The 22,352-nt window shown below is 44.4% G+C and overlaps 1 protein-coding gene across 2 annotated transcripts; it reads left to right on the top strand.

Moving 5' to 3' along the window:
- Positions 1–211: 211 nt before the first annotated feature.
- Positions 212–8,827, top strand: LOC124677257 (protein RCC2 homolog). Of its 2 annotated transcripts, none has more exons than XM_047213262.1 (16): positions 212–476; positions 2,221–2,282; positions 2,347–2,414; positions 2,598–2,719; positions 3,190–3,295; positions 3,415–3,466; positions 3,545–3,662; positions 3,753–3,783; positions 3,952–3,975; positions 4,056–4,180; positions 5,659–5,740; positions 5,869–5,991; positions 6,099–6,152; positions 6,247–6,316; positions 7,352–7,385; positions 8,257–8,827. In XM_047213262.1, the coding sequence occupies exons 1-16, from the start codon at positions 266–268 to the stop codon at positions 8,586–8,588; spliced, it is 1,614 nt and encodes a 537-aa protein (XP_047069218.1). In that variant the 5' UTR covers positions 212–265; the 3' UTR covers positions 8,589–8,827. The 2 variants fall into 2 exon arrangements, with proteins under 2 accessions (XP_047069218.1, XP_047069217.1); XM_047213261.1 differs by having other exon boundaries at positions 217–476; positions 8,254–8,827.
- Positions 8,828–22,352: the final 13,525 nt, after the last annotated feature.

The following is a 22,352-nucleotide window of genomic DNA, read 5'->3' as shown; positions in this document are numbered from 1 at the left end:
AATGAATGTTGGTCCCGCGAGTCATTGTCAGAGTTGACTGTTCACGAATATCTGCTCGCATTTTCGGTAACTAGTTGCCGCACTCGCCGTTGCCGAGCCCCACTGCACTGTGGCGGCTCTGGAATCGCAGATAAATACCCCGCCGCCGCCGCAAACGGCAAAACAAGTTTCAATCTGGCCCGGCATCGTTTGATTTCAAACCGTGCTCCCCTTTCCGCCCCCTCCCACCAACCAAATCTAGGGTTTCCGCCCGCCGCCGGCGAGAATGTCGGCCAGCGCCGACCCCGCGAAGGCCCCCGCCCCCTCGGAGGAGAAGCCGGAGGCCGGCTCCGGCGGGGAGCTGCTCTACTGCGGCGCGACCAACTTCGAGGCCATGAACCGGAAGCTGGCGGGCGGGATGCAGGGCAACCTGGTGTCCCCCACGCGCCTGCGCTCGCTCCTCGGCGTGGACATCCGCTCCGTCGCCACCGGCTGCGGTGAGCGTTCCTTCCTTCCCCCCTCTCTGTTACGCGTGTGTGGTGTGATGGTGGAGGGTTGGGAACTGCCGCCTGCGCGTAGAAATGTTTGACGATTAGAGCTGGGCGGGCGGGCGGAGGGAAGGGGAAGTAAAATCGGTCACTGGCCTTGGTTTGAACTTTCTGAATGAGCGGATTCTGGAACGCCGCCATTTTGCTAGGTTTAAACAACAGTCTAACGCTGTAAGCTGTATCACAAGGCCTAGCTGTGCCCTGATCTACATGGCATTTTCAGTAAACCAATGAAACTTGCTGCGTTAGGCACGCGCCTGAAATGAATGGTCCCTCGTAATAAGTCTTGTGGCTGAATTAGATGCTAGTACCCTTGGCTTGGGGTGAGCTGTCAAATCATAGCCAAATATCGCTAATGATATTCAATTATAGCTTGTTTGAAATACTCCGCATAGTGAACGGTGTCAGCTATTTGAAAATGGGATGACAAGGAACCCATGGCATTGAAAATTCTTCCACAAAAGTTCGTTGAGGCTATGGATGCAAACTTGATTAGTATTGCCATCCCTTAGCAAACAAGCGATGCCTCTTAGAAGTTGAGAGAATTAGGTCAGTGCCCCTGCAAAGATGCAAATTAAAGAAATTCCACCCCAAACACTGCCACTTGTGGAAAACACCGTTGTCGTCCTTTCTTTCATGTTCTTTGGGATGCAATATGTATGTTCTATGCTCTGAGTCACTTCCCACCTCGCTATCACTTTGCCTGAGATGGGCGATTTGAGGATGGGTGACCGACCAGGAAGTCCTTCCCGGGTGCGCACGAGTGAGGACAAGTGCGCAGGAAAGACATGTGTTGGTCTGTGGGGCTAGTCTAGAGGTCCTACTGAGCTGCCAGGGGTAACAGGCCCAGCCGGGGGTTGGCCGGGGTGTTGCACATGACTGCCTGGCAAACTTGTGGCTATTCAGCCGCCCAGACCTTGCTTTGCTGGTTACTTTCTCAGTCCTTAGTCCGTAACACCTCTGCCTTTTATTCATAATTTCATCCAGGAGCGGTGTATGGTTGTGTGAGTTGAGTTAACTGCAGAAGGGTACAAAATGGATTTTCTCAATGCCACAAAGAGCTCTATTAGAAGTAACCCAAAAGTGGAATTTCATTGTTATTTTTATGTTTTATAACATTTAAACTCTATTACGCTATTTATCTGAATCTCATTACTCCAGAAAATCATTAGTTATATTGAAATTGCGCTAGTTGTCATGTACATGCTATTATTGGTGTTGAAAGAATATATCCTGTTCAAAATTTCGATTTTCATGTGTTGTGAAATGGTTTTATAATAAGGTCTATCAAATGCTATGATTAGTTGATGGCAGAAGGCACTAGTAGCTCTGTTGTCAGATACTTTGAATATAGTGATTTGATGTGGTGATGGAGACTAACGAACAGATGCAAAGTAAGATTATACTGCAAATAAGTCCACAAAGGGGAATTCAATCGATCATTTGTTGTTCTACAGTTAGTAATTACAAGTATTCTGGGTGAGTGTGGGCTGGCTGGTATGTTTAAGTCTCAGTAAGCAGTTATAGCTCTAGGACAGCTGGTGCTTGGTGTCATTGAGAATGAGATAGTTGTGCCCAAATCATTTCAATAGGGACCTCCTCCAATTAAAATATTAAACACACTATTTTTTCAACCTTTGTTTATTTTCTGTTTAGTCTATTCAATCTTATTGGTCTCCCTTTGTTTTGCCAGCGGCTTGCCATTCTGTTGCTTTGGGTGCTGATGGTCGTTGCTATACATGGGGTCGCAATGAGGTATAAATATGAGATGATAGTTGATTTGTTTGGTTTGTACTTAACACTAATATTTTCCTAGCAGAAGGGGCAGTTGGGGCATGGGGATACTCGTCAGCGTAACCTACCAACCGTTGTTTCCGAACTATCAAAGTAAGATAGGTTCTTCAATACCAAATTTTGTACCTGCATTATAATTTGTTAATAGTAGTGTACTGTATGGTATTGCTAAGTTTATAAACTGAGGAGGCAATCTGGTTTGGTTGAATGGTTTAAAGGGTTAAAGGTTGCCTCATCATTTTGTTAGATACTAATGTGTTGCTGTAAATTCTGCAGATATAAAATAATTAAAGCAAGTGTTGGAAGAAATCACACAGTTGTTGTTACCGACGAGGGCAAGTCCTTCGCTTTTGGTCACAACAAACACGGGCAGTTGGGGACAGGTTCCCTAAGGAATGGTTGATAACTTGGTCTTCTTTTACTTCTTCTTTTAGTCGATATATAACATCAGCACTGTACAATTGTTGCGTGAAAAATCATTATGTGTTTGGGTGATTGTGGATTTATCTGTTTGGGGTTGCCTTATACATTTTGTTTACAATTTTCAATTTTCAATGTTTTGTATTTTTTACTAGTCATTTGTCCTATATTTTAATGACTCGTATAATTTATTACACATCCATAGAATTTGTGTTACTAATGATGCTATCTCAGAATTTCTTTTTACCCTGTGTAATAATGATGATTGATTAACATACCTACCTGTTGGGTTACTAAGAATCTACGTAGCCAAGAATAATATGCGTATTATGTAATGTATTCCAGCATACTGCTCGTAGGCTAATGTCCAGAATGTTATGCGCAGTTTATTTTTGTCTTTGGTTTCTACACTGATGTGTTTGTTGTCCCTGTTCTGAAATTGCTGCAGAAATCGAGACATCGCCAGTGTCCTGTCTTGTGACTGATGTAACTAACGCGGTTTGTGGTGGTGATTTTACTGTCTGGCTGTCTTCAGTTGAGGGCTCTTCTATACTGTATGTCTTGCTGAACTTATGAAACTTTATCTTTCAACTGATATCTAATTTTTCTGTAGTTAGGGAGTGTTTTTTGTCTGATTTTTTGAAGCAGTGTTCTATTCATCTATTCTATTCAGTACAGCAGGTCTTCCCCAGTACGGCCAACTTGGTCATGGAACTGACAATGAGGTTTATTTCTACAGCAACACAACTAACCTATCTATTTTGTTATCATCAATAACTGTGTTGCGATCTCTCCTATTGTAGTACAATACCAAAGATTCGTCAGTAAAGCTATCATATGAAGCCCAACCCCGCCCCAAGGCAATAGCCGTGTTCTCTGAGAAAACTATTGTGAAAGTTGCATGTGGAACAAATCATACAGGTTCGTTTTCACCACTTCATTTTCCATGATTATTTTTATAGTCCAGGTTAGCACTGATCTCTACACTTTTTCTTTACTTGTATTTTGCAGTTGCAGTTGATTCAAGTGGATTTGTTTACACGTATGTTCTTAATCCCCCATATGTTTGGCATGGTTAAAGATCCAAATATGAATTACTAATGTTTCTAAATGCTGTACCAAGTTCCTTTATGTATTGCATAGATATGATTTCTCCAAAACCTTGTTCTCTTTTCTTGTACACTTATTTACTTTCTTTTTCTTTTGCCAGATGGGGGTATGGCGGGTATGGAAGGTAAGATATTCTTGCCGTGGATCTTACGATAATCATGATGCACTCAACATTACTGATCTAACCACTTGCTTGTTGTATAGGTTGGGCCACAGAGAACAAAAGGATGAGTGGAAACCTCGCCTCGTTGAAATATTTCAAAGGCACAATGTTCTGCCTCCCAATGCTATTGTCTCAGCTGGTTCTGCAAGTTCTGCATGTACTGCCGGTATGATACATCTATCTGTGGTGCTGGTGCACACACTATCTTATAATGCATTCAGGGTACAAATTATCAGAGTTCATTATTGGGCATTTGGGCTAGCTTGTCATAAAAGAAAGGAAAAGGGAAGACCACAATTTGTAGATTTCCAAGTAGTATAATACATGGGACTAATAGCTGCTACAAGTAGTTTACCCTGTGATCTAAGCTTGTGTTCAGCTATCTGTGATTCTGTGGTGCACACACTTATCTTATAATGCATTCAGGGTATAAATTATCAGAGTTCATTATTGGGCATTTGGGCTAGCTTGTCATAAAAGAAAGGAAAAGGGAATAACACTTTTGAGTTTGTAGATTTCCAAGTAGTATAATACATGGGACTAATAGCTACTACAAGTAGTTTACCCTGTGATCTGATCTTGTGTTCAATTTTGTTTGTGTACCAAATTGGTTATATCTCTGATTGTGCAATTATTCATGCTTCTCAGGGAAATTGCTTAGAACAATAGTAGAGTTGGTTGTGGAACTAGGCCCGTTGCAGACCCAAACTTGTCGTCTAACCTGGGCAATATTGTTGGAGGATAATTGATACTATTTTCTTGCTTCTATTGATCGATATGGCTAGGCATTATATAGCCCTCTTACAAACTTGGAGGCTAAGCCGAACTAGCAAACTCGGAAATAACTAACTTGGAAATCAAGAAATATCTCTAGGAGATCTAAACTGGTACGGATAACTAGGGATACTTATCCACCTAAATCTCTGCCGTGGACCCCTCCTTGATGGTCTTCCTGCGCCTGCGTCTGGCCCCACATAACATGTTCCTTTTTAGTCGCTGCTTACGCGAGTTACTACTTGAACATTTTTTGTAAAAACTTGGGTATGTCTTATACTACTATGCTTGCATTAATTCATGTAAGGGAAAATATTATTTGAACAATCACTCCCAGCTTCATTTTCTTGTCATAATTAGAGTCAGTGCCTTTTTTAATGATTGAAATGGGGTTCTAAAGACAAATAGTTTCGTTGGGATGAGGCTGTGGAATTAAAAGTTCCATCTCTTTCGGAAGGGAAAATTAAATACTTTAGGTCTTTAGCAGGTTGTACACACTTATTCATGAAATGTTCTGGCAACTTGATGTTGTAATCATCCATCTAAATTTTCCTGCTTTGTGGTTGTATGGCTTATCCTCGAATAATTCTTTGTACTATGGAAAGCATGCACACTCTTTACTTATCTATTTAAAAGGTTTCAGCTTGGGTTTAGATGCATTACAAAAAGAGACGTATGAAATTATACTGTTATTCAAAAAGATTTTTTCTTCTGCCAGTTAGATGAGAGTTCATATCACATACTGCTATCAGCATCTTGTGGTTATTGTTATACCTTGAACTCTACCAACCAGATTTGTGCTTCATTGTTTTGCAAAATTTGGAACTAAAATGTTATTATCAATTGTTGGTTGTTTGATTTGATTATTAGGCGGTGGACAAATGTACATGTGGGGAAAAATGAAGAATACAGGTGATGACTGGATGTATCCAAAGCCGCTAATGGATTTAAGGTTCTTTTTGAACTGTTAATTAACTGTGCATTACTATACTTCTACCCAGTGCCATCACGGGCTATACTACCTGTCATTTATCTACTGTCCTCAGTTATGTTATTTAATTGATGATTTGTTTGCTGCAGTGGCTGGAATGTCCGGTGCATGGCTTCTGGTAACATGCACCACATTGTTGGTGCAGATGATTCTTGCATAAGCTGGGGTGCTGCCCAATTTGGAGAGCTCGGTTATGGCCCTAACGGGCAAAAGTATGTATATTTAAAATGCTGATGTTATATGAAATACTAGCCTTGCAAACTCTTAACCGTTAATCTAATCTTACATGTTATTTTATATGTATTACAATTTAATATAGATCATCTGCGAATCCTAAAAAGGTTGACAGTCTAAATGGAATGCATGTTACAAGGTAATTGCACTATTAATATGTACCTGCTTGCATTTTCTCTTAGTTCTGAGTGCTAGCAGTATAGTCAATATTAAGTTCTGAAAACTTTCTGCAGTGTTGGTTGTGGATTTGGACTGTCTCTGATTGTTGTGGACAGAGCACAAGCTGGTTCTAAGCTTGATGAGGTAGTATAGCTGTAATCTCCAATTTTTCATGTATTCTACACAACCTTTTGGATCGTATGGGTGAACTTTGAATTCTAGAGACTTTCTTCTGCTCATCCAGTAATAATTCATAAATTGAGCTGTGTTCACTATTGTTTGACACTTGTCCTCAACAACTAAATTAGCACATTAATAGATCCAGGTGATCATTATATAGGCATGCTAATATGATTAAATAAGTTGGGAGGGTACAGTGAAACAAAATGTGCAACACATAGATACCAATAACATATCCACAGGCTGTGTGCACCTTTTTCTGTTGTACGCTTGTAGTTTTTAGACTAATAATACTCCCTCCGATCCGAAATAAGTGTCGGACGGGACATTTTGCAAAAACAGCCTCGTGTTTGTTTATTACTTGACCCGCAGCCCACCCATCCTGTTCTATCCCTGCCCCAGCCCACAGCCAGACACGGCCTGGTTCCTCACGAGAAAAAGAAAAACGGAAACAGAAGTCTCCTTCGATCCTCCGCCTCCCTCGATCCCCGTCTGGTACGCTGCCCCACCCAATCCGATTCAGATCTCGCCGGCGCTGCACCACCTGGACCTCCTCCTTCCGCTCCCAGATCGAAGGCCTCCGCTCTCTCTCTCTCTCGTCAGATCGATGCAGGCGGGCAATCCTCGCCGACGAGAGGGCGCCTCCGCCAGAAGAAAAGCCGGCGCGGTGGGCTTCCTCGCCGGCGCGTGGCGCCCCGTCAAGTTCGCTAGCCCGCGCCCCGCGCGCGGCCGAGGCAGTCTAGTGCAGATGACTGCACGCCGGCGACGGTCAACCAACCACCTAGAGGATCCACATATTTTCTGGTTTCATAAGGGTTTATTTGTAAAAGTGCATCAGTATTAACGGCCCGCCACTTATTTCGGATCGGAGGGAGTAACATATTTTAAAATTTTAACCGTTAAGGATCTGTGTCTAGTTTACAACTTTACAATATGGATTTGCTGTTAAATCGTTTCATTACCCAGCTAATATTTGTGTACCCGTTTTTTTTTCCTCAGCTGGATATTTATGATGGCGATACCTCCACTCAAGGTTTGCATTGATCTTACTTTGGTTTAGGGGTTGGGTTACGCATGCATCGTTCTGCTAGCTTGAAACATTTAATGGTTAAGTCAATACTGGTTTTGACTTGATCTGTTAGAAAATAAATTTCTATCCTTTTTTCTAATACTCCCCTCCGTCCTAAAATAAGTGTCTCAGCTTTTTCTAGGTACGGATGTATCTACAATCTGTATCTAGACAAAACTAAGACACTTATTTTAGGACGGAGGAAATACATTCTCTGCTATAGTGTCAAATAGTTAATTCTGGGCTTAATTTTTATTTGCGGAGTTAGTAACTGGACCTTACTTTCCTTAACTTGGACAAATTATCACTTGCACCCTGTTGGACCAGCCCATGGATGGAGAAGCATGACACAAATGCCACGTTGGTCCGCTGTTGCACTGATTTACTAGGTTCTGTTTAGCTAATAGGTTCTTGGTCATTTCGATCCATCCTAGCGCTTTCGGCGAATCTAGTGTTGAATAGTGCTTTCATGTGTAGGATGTACTGAGTACTGGTAACCGTGTACTTTTGCTCGCTATTTTTTCTTACCTAACTCTGTAACGATAGGGCAGCTACGATGTTAATTTTATGTTTATCTTCTAATAATGCACCTTGTGTGAATCCATACAACAGAGATCCTGTTTGCTTACATGTGAATTGTGTTCACTGCTAAAATGCTTGCCGTAATGCTTACCATTATGCTGTTTCCTGTCTCCTCATGGTCATCGATGTTTCTGAACTGTTCGCTGCAGTAGAGCATGTTTTCTTACATTTGCATTGTGTTAACTGACTCGCCATCCTGCTTTCCGTCCTTCTGGTTTACTCATCGATGGTTTTGAACTGTTCACTGCAGTAGAAGAGAAAGTGGAGGTGAAGGCAACCAAGAAGGCACCTGCTAGTGCCAAGTCCAACAAGCGTAAGAAAACCAAGGACCTTTCTGAATCAGAAGAAGAGGACGATGACGAGAGCTCAGACGACGAGAATGGAGATGTTAAGGGTGCAAAGGGTGGCAGGGGTGGTAAAGCGTCGACTAGGGGGAGAGGCAGGGGAGCCAAGAAGGCTACTCCGGAGCCCAAGTCATCTGGAAGGGGCAGAGGCCGCCCGAAGAAAACCGAGAGCCCTCCAGCAAAGGCAGAGAGCTCGGGACGAGGTGGAAAGAGAGGCCGAGGCAGGCCTCGGAAGGCCTAAAGCCTCGGCAAGCCTTTTGCGGAAATCAGGTCAAGTGATGTCTAACACCTGACGTGATCCAGCCAGCCATTCGAGAGTAGTTGTTTCTTAGCAGTGCTTTCTTGCTCTGGCCATGACTGCCTGCCTGTGATTCAAAAGATTTTTCGGACTTGTAGCCTCTTATTGTGTGTCTGGAATGTTTAACATGCGCAACTGAATTTTTCATTGGTAATTCTGAGTGAGGTTTTCTGTTCAATCCTGTGGAATGCCCTCCCGTAAACAGTGTTCATGTCAAACAGCCTATCTGCAGAAAGATACAAGACTTGAATGCTGTTGATGCTGCACGTAGGCCATTCCGAATCATCTGGAACTAATCCAACGAAGATCAAAGCAGGCTGTGTTGGATGTTGTGATCCTTCTTAACCTACCATCCCTTGACTGAATGAGCAGATTGGCAGGACAGGCTTAGTTGCCCTGCCGGAAGTTTATTGGCTTATGGTGGAGTGAGTGTAGCAGCGGTCGCTGTAACCAGTACTGCGATACTGCTCCCATTGTGGCTCACACGTACTTCCTAGTGCATTATTAGGAAAGCACGCCCACATTACTTTGATCAACTCATGCTATACGTGTACATGTAGATGTACAGAGAAGAGTGCTCTTCGGATCTACTCGTGTGGTATACCTCATAAATGGACTTCATGAAACCTAACAGTTGGGCGATATAAGCGTGTCCGATCTAGACATGTACATATGTGTCCCTTGACGACTAGGGTGTCAAGGTGGGATCCCAGTAGGATGTCATTTTGTACTATGTAGTTCAAATTTTGATGTCAAAATTTGTACTAGAAAAGTTAAATTATACTACAAGTGGGACAAAAGTGGGATCCCACTTGACACCCTTATTGACGACAGAGTACGAGCAGTAACATGCGGTGTCCCTCGACGACGATAGTGATCCGCTTATCCATGCCATGTGCCATTGGATGCTCCTCGCAAGGACGACGACAAGAAACTGGTGCAAGACGGGACTTGCATTGCATATGCTACATGCAAATGGACGGTAATCCACCATCGACACATGGGGCGTAGTACTCAGCAACGTTTCATTCTCCATGTGCGTGCCTACTTCCGTCCACTGTAGCAACGATGTGGCGTAGCATGTGGGCGCGTATCAAGGAGCCAGAGGACAAGATTTGTACAGGATTGACCACTGGGTAGATTCCGAGTTAAATTGTCAGTTCATGACATAAAGTCATGATCATGTGGTTGGGTTGGGTTTACGAGGAGGATTCTTCGGTGGTGATTGGTCAGCTCCATGTCAACGTCTAAAACGGCCTACACACTAGTATGACACGAATGTACTTACTAGCAAATAAGTAGATAATTCAACCGACAGCACAAGATTGGACCGTATTTCTAACTCCTCACCACGCGAACAATTTTCGGATGTCTTGTCTTAATCACCATTACTTGTTCATAGTCTAGAATCTTGTCTTCCGGTAGACATAACTCAACTGTCATATCAAGGCAGAGTGCAGTATGCTTAACTCATCCCGTTGCTTACGGCATTGACGCTAGGCAGCACGAGCATCTCGTAGCAAGCTAGAGTGTGGTTCATCATGCTGAAATGTGCTATCGAAACATACATTTAGGTGGAGATGGCGCCCCCTTAGCTAGCTAACAGAAAATTAACGAAATAGTAACAAGAATGGGAACTTCATCCATACTAGTACTAATTAATTAGGTGAAGCATCACTGTCGCTATAAGAGAAAAGTATAAGGGAAGAGGTGAAGTCTCCTTGTCCTTGCGCTGGTTATTGAGGCAAAAGTCTCTCCTGGATTAGAGCTACCCAGCTAACACTTGTCATTTTCAGGGGTTTTCCCACCTCTCTAAGATTCCTAGATGCTAATTAGCTATCTTGTCATTGTTCAGCTAATATGCTTCCTGTGTTTTCCCTCGCCTTTGCAATGGAGCAAGGATTGGTATCGCCTTAATTAGACGTACTATATATCATGGACTGCATGCACTTGTCTCATTGATGGGCATCACCTTAAAAAAGATATTGAGAACACATTCAAATTTGACCAAAAGTTGTCCAAATTCAAAGAATTTTGCGTGTAATAAATCTGAAATGGTTTTCTAAATTTCGGTGAGGTACACACATATTTCGTTACCGAACTCATAAGTTCAGGCCTCCGTTAGCATGAATGTCTGTGTTGTATTAGCTGAGCCTCGAGATTTAGTGGCAGGAAAAATGCACAAAATTGTTTAGTGATTCTCCTACTTCGTAATCATAAATGAGATGCCAAGTAGCTCCCTAGATACAGTTAATTAGCTGTAGCATCCACAAACAATTTCCTCAACTAACGGATAGAACACGCCTCACCTAAAGGCTAAAGCTGATCTGCTACAATTAGGACTCCCTGACGAACTGGCAAATCAATTTTGAAATGGAAATCCCATCTCTCCCTAAACTACTATTATCAATTAACTACCTTTCTCTTTCTGTTAAGGCATCATGTCTGCTGAAAAAATCTTCTTAAGACTTGATTAGTTATTTGATTGAAGTTTTATTCGAAACTAAAAACTGTTTGAAGAATAGTCCTGATATGACATTTCATGAAGAATTCAGCAATTACATAGCGTAGCATCTCAATTGGAATTTTCCTTCTCGGCCCCAGCTTCAGGAAGACTTGGTAGGTAGACACATGCATCCCGGATGAGCATTCATCTGTCCTTCCAACAAATGACAAGGCCCCAAATAATTGCATTGCATACCTGCATTCTTACTCTTAAATTCAATTCTTTTTTCAATAACATATTAAGATAACATAGCTATCCCATCACTGCCATCAAGGATCCAGATCAACATATTGTACTATGAAGAGTACAGCTTGTCATATTAGGATGGGGGTTTAGCCTACAAGCTAGCACTAGTAGTTAAACCTTTGGTGCATGTGCTGCACCAATCGTTAATCATATTCCTAATCTCAATCATGCTGATATATATATATATGGAACTGATGTACCTACTGCTAAGCATCAAACTAATTGTCTTTGTTTTCTATTCCTTTTATGTCCATCATAAATTTTGTAAGATTTTCGCCATCTGTTTATTCCTGCATTTCAGGGATACTTGTGGAACTATATGCTGTTCTAGGACAAGTATAATAATAATCTGTCTACTAGTGTACAGATGGGCATACCTAATAATAGTAGGGAACCCCATTGCCACTGGATCTCATTCTTGAGATCAGATGGCACGCAGTCACTCTGATCCAGTCCCCTCAAGCCTGCTCTTTTCCCTCCACAAGCAACATGGAGTAGCCTGTCACTGCCTCTCCCAACCCTCTGACAGTGACATTCCACTTGGTCACTAATTAATCAATCAGTTAACCACCTTCTGTTAATTAAGCTAAACCAATTCATTAGCAACCACAATAAACCCCAGCTTAATTATGCTCCATCTGAAGGGACTTGAGCCATCTATCTATCTATCATCTCGTCCATCCATCCATCCATCCATCCATGCAAAGAGCAACTGAGCATGCCATGCTATTTTCTCTGCCACCAATCACTGTTGTGTGCTTCTGAAACAAGCAACCATTGCACTGATATGCAAAGGGCAAAGGTGAAAAAAGAAAAGGTGGTGTGTGCCCCGTTGCGCTGGGCATGAACATCAGAGCATGGGCGACTTTTGTTATCCATGGAAGATCTGCTTGCTGCTTTACTTCTTGCTTTAATTTAACTACTGTGTTTAACAAATGGGGAAGAAGATGAGAGTGACCTTTAGCTTCTTCTTTTGCACAGCTCACCAGCTAGTGAAACATCTGCATCGGATATGATCCGGATCACAAGAAATGTTCGTTTCTCATCCACCCAAATTACTTTTCCAGCGCTTAATTACCAGTCTCGCTCCAATACAATTTGTGTTGATGATAATGCTATCGATCAGGCGGTACAAACCCATGCATGGCCAAAACTACTCAAAAGTCATAACGGATGTTGACTCGCTAATTAGGAGGATCACACAAGTACTACGTACGAAACCTCCATGAGAAATATTATGATGAAGACAAGAAAGTTTTGTAGTCGTGCTAAGTAGTGCTGCTCCTGAATTAATCATGGCTACTTTTGGATTTTGGTCGTCTCTTGCTCTAGATCTACACCTGGTGGTCGCCGTTCATCATCTTTTGCACATGCATTTAGATTAAGCATATTGTCATGGCAGCATGCCAAAAAGCAACCTGGTGTTTGCATGCATCGATGCCAGTGGTTAATTAAGCCACTAACAAGTGACGACACCTGGCCGTGGTTAATTGTTGAGGTGATTAGAGCATCTTCAGCCGTCTCCCCGACGAGCCCTCATGACGCTTTTTTTTCATCCGGATGGATGAAAACGGCCCAGCCGCACCCCAGAACCTCGTTTTCGCCCGGATTTGGCTTTCATCCGTCCAGCGAGCCCTGGCTATCCCCGGCCTCCCGGGGAGCGCTCGGGGACTCCGGACGAAACGAAAGCGCGGGAAACGTCGAGAAAACTTCCCGCGCGGATGGTGGTCCCGACTTGTCGGCGACAGAGGCCAATCGTCTTCCGCGCGCTTCAAAGGCCTGCGGCCGGTCAGACTTCGCCGGACGCGTCGCCTCGAATTCACGCGCGGCTCCCTCTATTTATCACGGAACCCGCATTCACCACCGCCGTCTCCCTCCTCTCCCCAACCCTGTCTTCTCTCCCCAATCCACCTCCACCAGCGAGCGATGGTGGGCCACGGCGCGGCGAACCCTAACCCTAACCGTAAATCCCCTTGCGGATGCCGCTGGCCGTCGGGAACTCGAGCGAAGACGACATGTAGTACTTTTTAGTTTATGTTTCCATCTGGCCGAATTCAAATATATGTACGAATTCGGCCTATATATGTACGAACTCGCCTACGTATGTTAAATACCTTTAAATTTCGCTTTTGTTTGATTAAATTTCGCCTTGTTTTGTTCGAATTTGCCGTTATTTATCAAAAGAATTCATCCATCCAGGACTCGCCGCTGGGAAAATGGGCTCCCCGGGCCTAAAATTACATCCATCCGGCACTAAATAGCACCGGATTTCGGTGTGGGGAGCCCAACGGCTCGGGATGCTCTTAGTAATAGGGTGATGATAACATGCTTAGTTTATTTGTTTTGGAGATCAATTTGGAGGAAGAAGATGCTTAACGGAAAGGTCTCTTGTACTAGTGGTACAAAGGGAACGATACTGTCGTTGGCACTGCACGTGGCCGTAGCGTGCATCTCCCAGCCGAGAGAAGGGTAATTAAGTGGAAGGGCACGTGTCGATACATGTGCAAAAGGCTGCTCACGTGCCTTGGGACCCACCTGCAGGGACAGCCCTCGTTGTCCACGTGGCCCACTTTGTCTGAGATCACATGTACATGCAGTGACTAAACCCGAACGGGTGTGGATTACAATTGCTAGTGAACGAGTTCATCTAAAAACACTAGAGAGACAGAGAGAGAGAGAGCTTGAATTTCGAATATGAGAATAATTTTGATCTTCAGCATTTTTTCGTCATCATAGTATTAGAGGGCTCCTTTTTGGATAAGGAAGTCATGGAAAGCGTGGGATTAAGATTCTTGCATCGCTCTCATTGTATTTTTTTTTTCTTGCATCACTCTCACTTGCATTCATGAGCTTCTCCATGTTGATTGGAACAACGTAATTAATCAATTATGTTTTCTTACCTGATAAAATGATAATGGTATCTGAGTCAGTATGTCCCAATTCAGTCTGAAATTTTTGATAAGCTCGAGGCTGCATCAATTCAATATGGTATCTAAGTCAATAGGTCTTCAGTTTGAAATTTTCGATGAGCTCGAGGGTGCATCAATTCAATATGATATCTGACTCAATATGTCTCAATTCAAGATCCGACCAACGCGCAGTTAAATAAAAATAGTTACTATAGTATTTCATTGGTCCCACTAAAAGATCTATTTTATCTTATTTTCAGATTGTTAGCCTCCTCCTGCCACCTCTATAAAAGAGATCGCTCCTCACTAGAGAGATACACCACAACCTATTTGACCGCCACCTGATTCTAGAGCATTGCGCCACCGCAAAGGTCTTCCCCATCGCTCCTCACATGACAACATGCTTCTAGAATCCCGCCTCTTTGGATCTTGTACGGGAGAAAGACGATAATGTTTTTGGGAAGCACTCTAATGTGACTAGTAGCGACATCTTTTCCAACACGAAGGCCGACGACTACCTCTTTAACATGCAGATACGGTTTTATTTGCGTTGGATGCGAAGCAATTGTCTATGGGTGAAGCAATAGATGCCGAGAAAATGGTACGAAACAAAATTGTGTGGACTTTGAGATGTCCACGTCAAACTATGTGCATGTCGACTATGAGCTTAGCGATCGGCGGTCTATAACATTGTTTGTTCTACTGCCGCTAATTGCTTTAGCATGTGCCATTTTTTTTGGATGTGTATATCCTTGATGTCTAGACTAGTTGAACATTGTGTTGTTGAAGTGGCCATATGTAATATATATATTCCCATTATTAAAGAAAAGTGTCCTCCTATTCATCTGCTGACTCAAGCACACACTCATTTTCTATCTCTGTTTTGTATATATATTTTGTCGTCCTTTTTTCAATTTCCTAGTTGGTCGATGCTTATTTTGCGAATTGTACCGAAGGTCTAACAATTTATGGCGAATGCACCCACATTGGTCATGCACGTCAAAAACATTGTCGGCCCCTCACATAACTTAGTGATACGCGGTAGTAGGTCACAACGATTGTAGCATAAATATAAACATACCGACTAGTCTCTTTGTATCAGTTTTAACTTTTAAAAGAATTGGGGAGAGTGATGTTTTGGCATATGGAAGCATATGCTCCCTCTATTTTGAAATGCATGTTACACATATTTTGAAATTTTAAAAATTGAAACAAAAAATTCGCACGTATATCTTCTCCTACTACTCGCTCACAATGTCGTTTCATGAAAAATCGTCTTACCGTGTGTTGTGTGTAAAAAAAATAAAATTCAATAATTAAAATCGGATACGGATTATCCTTTGCGAGATTTACCAACTCACGTAGAAAGTCGGCCTTAAAAGCGTCTTGGGCAGCACCATACACAGCAACCAGACTCCAAATGAAACCGTCTACTTTGTTCTGGATATCGAGTTTGATGTGATACTCTCCATCTGAACTAGCAAGAACAGTCATTGTGTCTATGCGGACGCCAAGTAAATGCCCCCAGACCTACCACGAGACGGACGAGAAAACCACTGAAAGTTAATCCCGCCTGACAATCGGGCGAGGAAACTTTGTGAGAAATTTCGTCTACCCGTCTCCGATATTGCAATAAAATCTAAATCATAATCTCTACAACCATCGGCAATGTGAGAATGCTTAGCCAAGTCTCCAAGACCTCTCGCTATTCCGAAACATGCCAATCATCGAGAAACTTTTGTAGATTTAGTATTTTTGCCATATCTACGAGACTTCTTACCAGCGGACGATCGGGAACCACGTGCGTAGCTTTTAGATCATAAATTGAACTAAGCTCCGAGTGTTCCAAATCGACCTCTGTAAGAGTACCAATAATAGACGAGAGGAGCTGACCATCTAAGATGTCATCCGCTCCATCATCGTCATCAACTGGAGTCTTCAGCCCAGTGGAGTCATTCGGAGCAACCGTTAAACGGTCAAGCTCCGTCTGTCTCAACACATTGGCAGAACCCGAAACCTCATCAGGCCTAGTACCCAACGAAACTCCTAAACTAAGCAAATTAGAAGAAATGCGAGAATCTGAAAAAGAAGTGAAAGACTTGGATGTATGTCTCGTACCTGCCGTGTCCAAGTTCTTCTCCGCCTTGCGTCGCATGGCTCTCTGCATGGCGTCCTCATCGGTAGGTCCCGCCCCATCCTGTTCCTAGTTGGTCGATGCTTATTTTGCGAATTGTACCAAATGTCTAACAATTTATGGCAAATGCACCCACATTGGTCATGCACGTCAAAAACATCGTCGGCCCCTCACATAACTTAGTGAGACGCGGTAGTAGGTCACAACGATCGTAGCATAAATATAAACATACTGACTAGTCTCTTTGTATCAGTTTTAACTTTTAAAAGAATTGGGGAGAGTGATGTTTTGGCATATGGGAGCATATGCTCCCTCTATTTTGAAATGCATGTTACACATATTTTGAAATTTTAAAAATTGAAACAAAAAATTCGCACGTATATCTTCTCCTACTACTCGCTCACAATGTCGTTTCATGAAGATAAATTTTTTCTTTTTTTACATAGATTGTAATTTTTTTATTTCCTCACGGACGAACGCACATATATTGTGAAGATGTACATATAGTAATATATTTTTTCAAATTTTTTCAACATATCAAAATAGAACTTTGTGGTAGAGAGAGCATTTGCACCCGGGAGCCGAATTGAATTTCGGTTGGCTAGTACATCAACCCTATACCCCTTGAAAATACCGGTACGTTGTTAAATTTGAAAAAAAGAGATCACTATACTGCAATACCCGCTGCAACGCAAAGCTTCACCGTCACTTGTCCGTCTGACCCGAGGTTCCGGGACCGAGATAAAAAAGAAGACAAACGACCATCCCCTCGGGAGTCAATATGGCAACGGGGACACTAACCACTGGTTATTGCTCAATCATAACCATGCCCGTGTAGAATTTTTTTGTCCGTCCCCATCCCCACTAACGGTCATGGGGTCAGTTCTTTTACAATCCCCATCCTCATCGGGTAAACAAATAACCATCGGTTAACCATCCCAGCTTTAGCTAGTAAGTATGAGCCTAAAATAAAATAACAACATGGTAGGATGATGGGCTGGCTGGAACAGGAGTTTAGGAAGGAGAGGCGAGCGTTTGAGAGTTGGGATTTGGGGATTTGAGCGTATCTATACATATCTATCTTGTACCCTAGTGCCACATGTCATGTGCCTAACGGGGATTTCACGGTTCCCAGGTATGGATAGTGGTAACACAGACCCATCCCCACCTTACCTAATGGGGAGAGTTTGCCTCCAATAAGACTCCGACGGGGATGAAGTACTAACCATAACCATCCCCTGATAGGTGAATTAACTACCGGGTATCGGGGAATGGGGCCCCATTGCCAAATTGACTCGGGAGTGGTCGTGGACCGACCGTGGCAGTCAGTGGCTCGGCGTCAGTCAGCCAGTGGAGCGTGCTGCGCGTTGCAGTGGCCGGCAGACATGGTCAGTGAACAGCGAGGCGAGGCCCGGCCGGTGCACACTTTTCCCCTCGCCTCCCCGGCGTACAGCCTTTTCTACCCGGCCGGTTGCTTGCTCTGCGATAGATCACGTGAGTCGCCACCGGCCACGGGCTGGCCCCGCCGCGACGTACTGTATATCTCACCGGCCGGGCACGCCACGAGTCGGCTTCTCCCGGCGAGCCGCCAACACTTTCTCGTGCCAGCCGATCTGCCATTCCGTTGCAGCCGATCACGCCCACACCTACTGCCTGCCAGTGCTCGTCGTTTCCGATTCCGATTCCGATTCCGTGCACCTGCACCCACCTTATCCCTGCCAGCAGCGTTTGTCCGTCTTTGCCGTTCCTCTGATCCTCTCCACGTACGACACGGTGACAAAGAAATCTCGACAGTGCAGGGCGTACTGCCAAGGAGTAAAAAGCCGCAACAGGTTTTCGTTTCCGATAGTTACAAGCAGCCAGCGTTCATCCCAGCCGGCAGCGCGCCGTGTACGTGCATCTGCGGGACGTACCACGATCGGGACAGCTCCCAACTTGCGTCGCGCGCGGTGTACGTATCCGAGGGGAGCCACCCAAGCCTCAACCTGTGCGCAGCGACACGGCACCACGCTGACTGGGAACTCCTGAGAGAAAAACGGAATCAGCAGCAGATAACACCGGTCAATAATACCCAATTTCACCTCGGTTTAGTGCAAGGCCATCTCCAACGGTTTGTAAATTGGCTGGCGTGCAACTCATTCGCGGTCTAAAATTAGGTTGGCAATGTGTCGGTATAGGAATAGCGCACACCGTGAGCCGCCTGGCAGCGGGTCAGCGGCCGATTCGCCCCCCTCATCGTGTGCTAGTCACTGCAGCCCATCAATAACACGTTTTAACAAGAACCAATTTAAGGTTGGGTGGTTACGAGGGTGGTTGTACGTTCAACTCACCAGAGTTTTAACCCAGATTTTACATTTGTGTGCCTTATAAAGAAGGGATATTCATTTAGTGGGAGACGACGTTCCAATCGACAACGAGACGTCTGTGGTGACTTCGTCAATTTCAAGATCCAACCCGCCGGCTCAGTTTTCCGGAGGTACTCATAGAGGTAGGGTGTGAGTATGTGCGTTCATAGGGGTGCGTGTATGCGCATGTATGTGGGCTCCCGCGTTTGTACTGTGTTTCTAAAAAAAATGCTTCGACTTCAGCGGGCACGCCAGGACTCACAGGCGGCCTCTTGCAACATTGAGAGCGGCCACGCCACCGGTCTTTTTAAGGGCAGCGGCATCGTCCTGCCATTGCCCACATCACTTCCCCACCACTGCCCTTTCTGCTTCCCAGAGCACATGCAACACCCCTTCAAGATGACCATGGGTAAGGGATGGCTATGGAGGAAGCCGAAGAACCACCACAAGGCAGGGTCGTTGGGACGGGGGGGGGGGGGGGTAAAAAACCGCGCAACCGCATCCCCGTCGGCGTGGATATGGCGCAGGCGTTCTACAATAGCAGGACCCGTTGTGTGGGGTGGGACGACGTCCACCTCCGCGACAGCTGGCTCCTCAACCATCAAAGGGTGCCCATGACGTCGGTGTCGCGGCAAGGGCGAAGGCGGCAACATGAGATCACTCGTCGGCGGCCCCTTCTGCCTCCGGATCTCCTTGCTGACCCAACCTACGACATCAACTAGCGGATGTGGGACACATTTGGCAAGCTCTATGGGGGCCTCGCCTCTTATCCGGGTTCCTCGGCGACAACAAGTTCGACTACGCCGCTCCCCAGACAAATACAAACATACCCTGAGATGGTTTGTCACTATTGAGATACTAAGACATTACATCTTGTGCCCGAATTGTTAGTATGTAGACTGGATGGTTTTGTAGAGTGAATCAAGATATTATATCATTAATTGCAGCGACATATGTACCTTTTAAATGCATAATACTAGATATGATACCCTCACCATGGGCAGGCTTATGTCCAAGTGGATATAAAAAGTGCAATTCTACAGCCGCATGTTATATGGGCTCTGTCTTAACTAAGTAGGTTGTAGGGTCCTATCCCGACGTGACCAGCAGATGTAGATGTGTAGGTTGGTACGGATCCGTCCAGAGGGCTCAGGGCCTTACTCCGAAAATAGTCTCGTCTTAGTCTTCTCCCGGCCATTTGAGCAAATGAGCATCATGGTGGAAAAAGGGGCTGACTAAGTCGCGCGGGTAAAGTGTACAAACCTCTGCAGAGTGTAAAAACTAAGTACTTAGCCGTGTTCCCGGTTACGGACAATTTTGAGCAACTGGACCTGTAGCTGTTGGAAGATCTCTCTCATCCCAATTTTCTTAAGTTAAAACTTGGTGGGAAACTTGGGTAGTAAAGTAAGTAGCTGGATCGTCTGGTGTCTATCCCTGGTGAGCCAGTGTGATGAGAACCCGGGTTCATGCTCTTAGACGATATATTTTCGAAAGACAAATGATGTTTGCAAAAAGATAGGGAAAATGCTCGTTTTTCGCAAATAAGCCAAACTCCACTTAGCCAAATAATCATGTAAGTGTTAGGTGCCATTTGTGTCCACCATATGACATCTTGCCAATACAATTCCAAAATGTATTGACCCTTGTGGTTGTAACCTTTCAATGGTTGTTTGATTAGGAGGCAATGGTTGTTTGATTTCTTGGAACGAGCTGATGATGTACAAGCTACTACACTGGCAGTCAGCTATTGGCACATATGGGAAGCACGGAACGAGGCTCATAATTATTCTGAGAGGCCTAATCCAACGCGTACGTGTTACAAAATTCTGACGTATATTAACTTCATCAGAGAAAACTTGTACAAGACTACTCCGGCACCTAGGTGTGATCCTAAATCAGTTCCCAAATGGAGTCCACCGCTGCCGGGTGTTCTGTTAATCAATTCGGATGCAGCGATTTTTGAATCTGTAGGTAGGATGGGTGCATGTATTGTGGCCAGGGATCATACGGGTGCATGTGTGTTCGCTTGCCGACACCAACTCCATGGTCTGCGACCACCTGAAGAAGCGGAAGCTTTGGCTCTTCGACGTGCGGTTTTACTAGCTCAAGAAGAGGGCTTTGATAAAGTTATCTTCGCTTCGGATTGCTTGTCTCTAGTTCCCTCAACTCCTCAACAATGGACAGATCATCTGATGGAATCCTCGTCCATGGAATTAAGGAGTTGACCAACTCCTTCACATCGATCACTTTTATCCATGTGAAGCGCAATCTTAATGAAGCAGCGGATATCTTAGCTGAATCTTGCTTTATTGTTTCCTCTAGCGAGTTTTTTCATTCTATTCCGGAGTGTATCCGGGAAACTCTGTGTATTAATGTGATTTAATCAATAAAGCGCTGTTTTTGTCACAAAAAAAATACTACCACAATGAACCTGCCACCTGTACTCTCAAAATGTGTTGCAATCTGAGAGAAAATACTAATGGAGCGAGACTTGGCAAAGATGTTACAGAAACTCAATTCGGCTCCCGGGTGCGTATGATCCCTCTACCATAAAAACATATTTCCAAGTGTTAAAAAATTTTGACAAAAAATTTACACGTACATCTCCATAATATATGTGTATTCGTCAAGTTTCACGAAAAAATGATATTTTTTGTAGTCTAAGCGAAAAAGAGAAAATTTATCTTGTGACAAGTCTTTGTTTCAGCACCGAATTTTGTCTTTTTTACACACGCCATATGACATGTCGATTTTTCATGAAACGACTTTGTGAGCGTGTATCACATGAAGATGTGCGTGCGAAATTTTTGTTTCAATTTTTTTGACATTTTAAAATGTGTCTAACATGTATTTCAAAATAAAGAGAGCATACGCACCCATGTGCCAAAACATCACTCCCTGGATGTTAGAGCATCCCCACTCGTTGGGGCTCCCCACGTCCAAATCCGGCGAAATTTTCGTCCGGATTGGAGGAAGATTTGGCGTGGGGAGGAGTAGTTTCCCAGTCGTGTGCTCCCCAAGCGGCGTTTCTCGGGAAAAAGAGGATGGCTCGGGGAATCCGGACGAAAGAGGAGACACGTGGGCGTGGGCGGTTGGTTTAGCTTCATCCAGAGTCCCCGGAGACCCCGGAAACCGAGGATGGCATGGGGAGTCCGGACGAAAATAAGCTCAAATCCGGACCAAAACGAGGAACCGGGGGCCTGACTGGGCCGTTTTTCGCCGTCCGGATGGAAAAAAGTGGCCGCGGGGGGCTCTGTGGGGAGACGAGTGGAGATGCTCTTACACTAGCTTTGAAAAGATAGAAGCGTGAAAGAGAAAGGTGGGAGGCAGGCAGGGCCCGTAGGCCGTAGGCGAACGCTCGGAAATATAAAAACGGCAGAGCCAGCGTGCTGTGCTGCCGCAAGCAAACAGCACAGAAACGCCCCCGCAGCAGCTGCTGCTGCACAGCCGCCCCCCCCTATCCAGTCCCAGCTACAAAACGCACGCTCCCATCAGCTACCACAGCAGACCACTGCACTGACTCTCCGCGGAGCAGCGGCCGAGGCGGCGGCGGCAGGCAGGAGCGAG

Source organism: Lolium rigidum, chromosome 7 (genome assembly GCF_022539505.1).
Source record: "Lolium rigidum isolate FL_2022 chromosome 7, APGP_CSIRO_Lrig_0.1, whole genome shotgun sequence".
Lineage (NCBI taxonomy): Eukaryota > Viridiplantae > Streptophyta > Magnoliopsida > Poales > Poaceae > Lolium > Lolium rigidum.
Note: the sequence above shows the minus strand (reverse complement) of the source record. Positions and strands in the feature narration are given on the sequence as shown.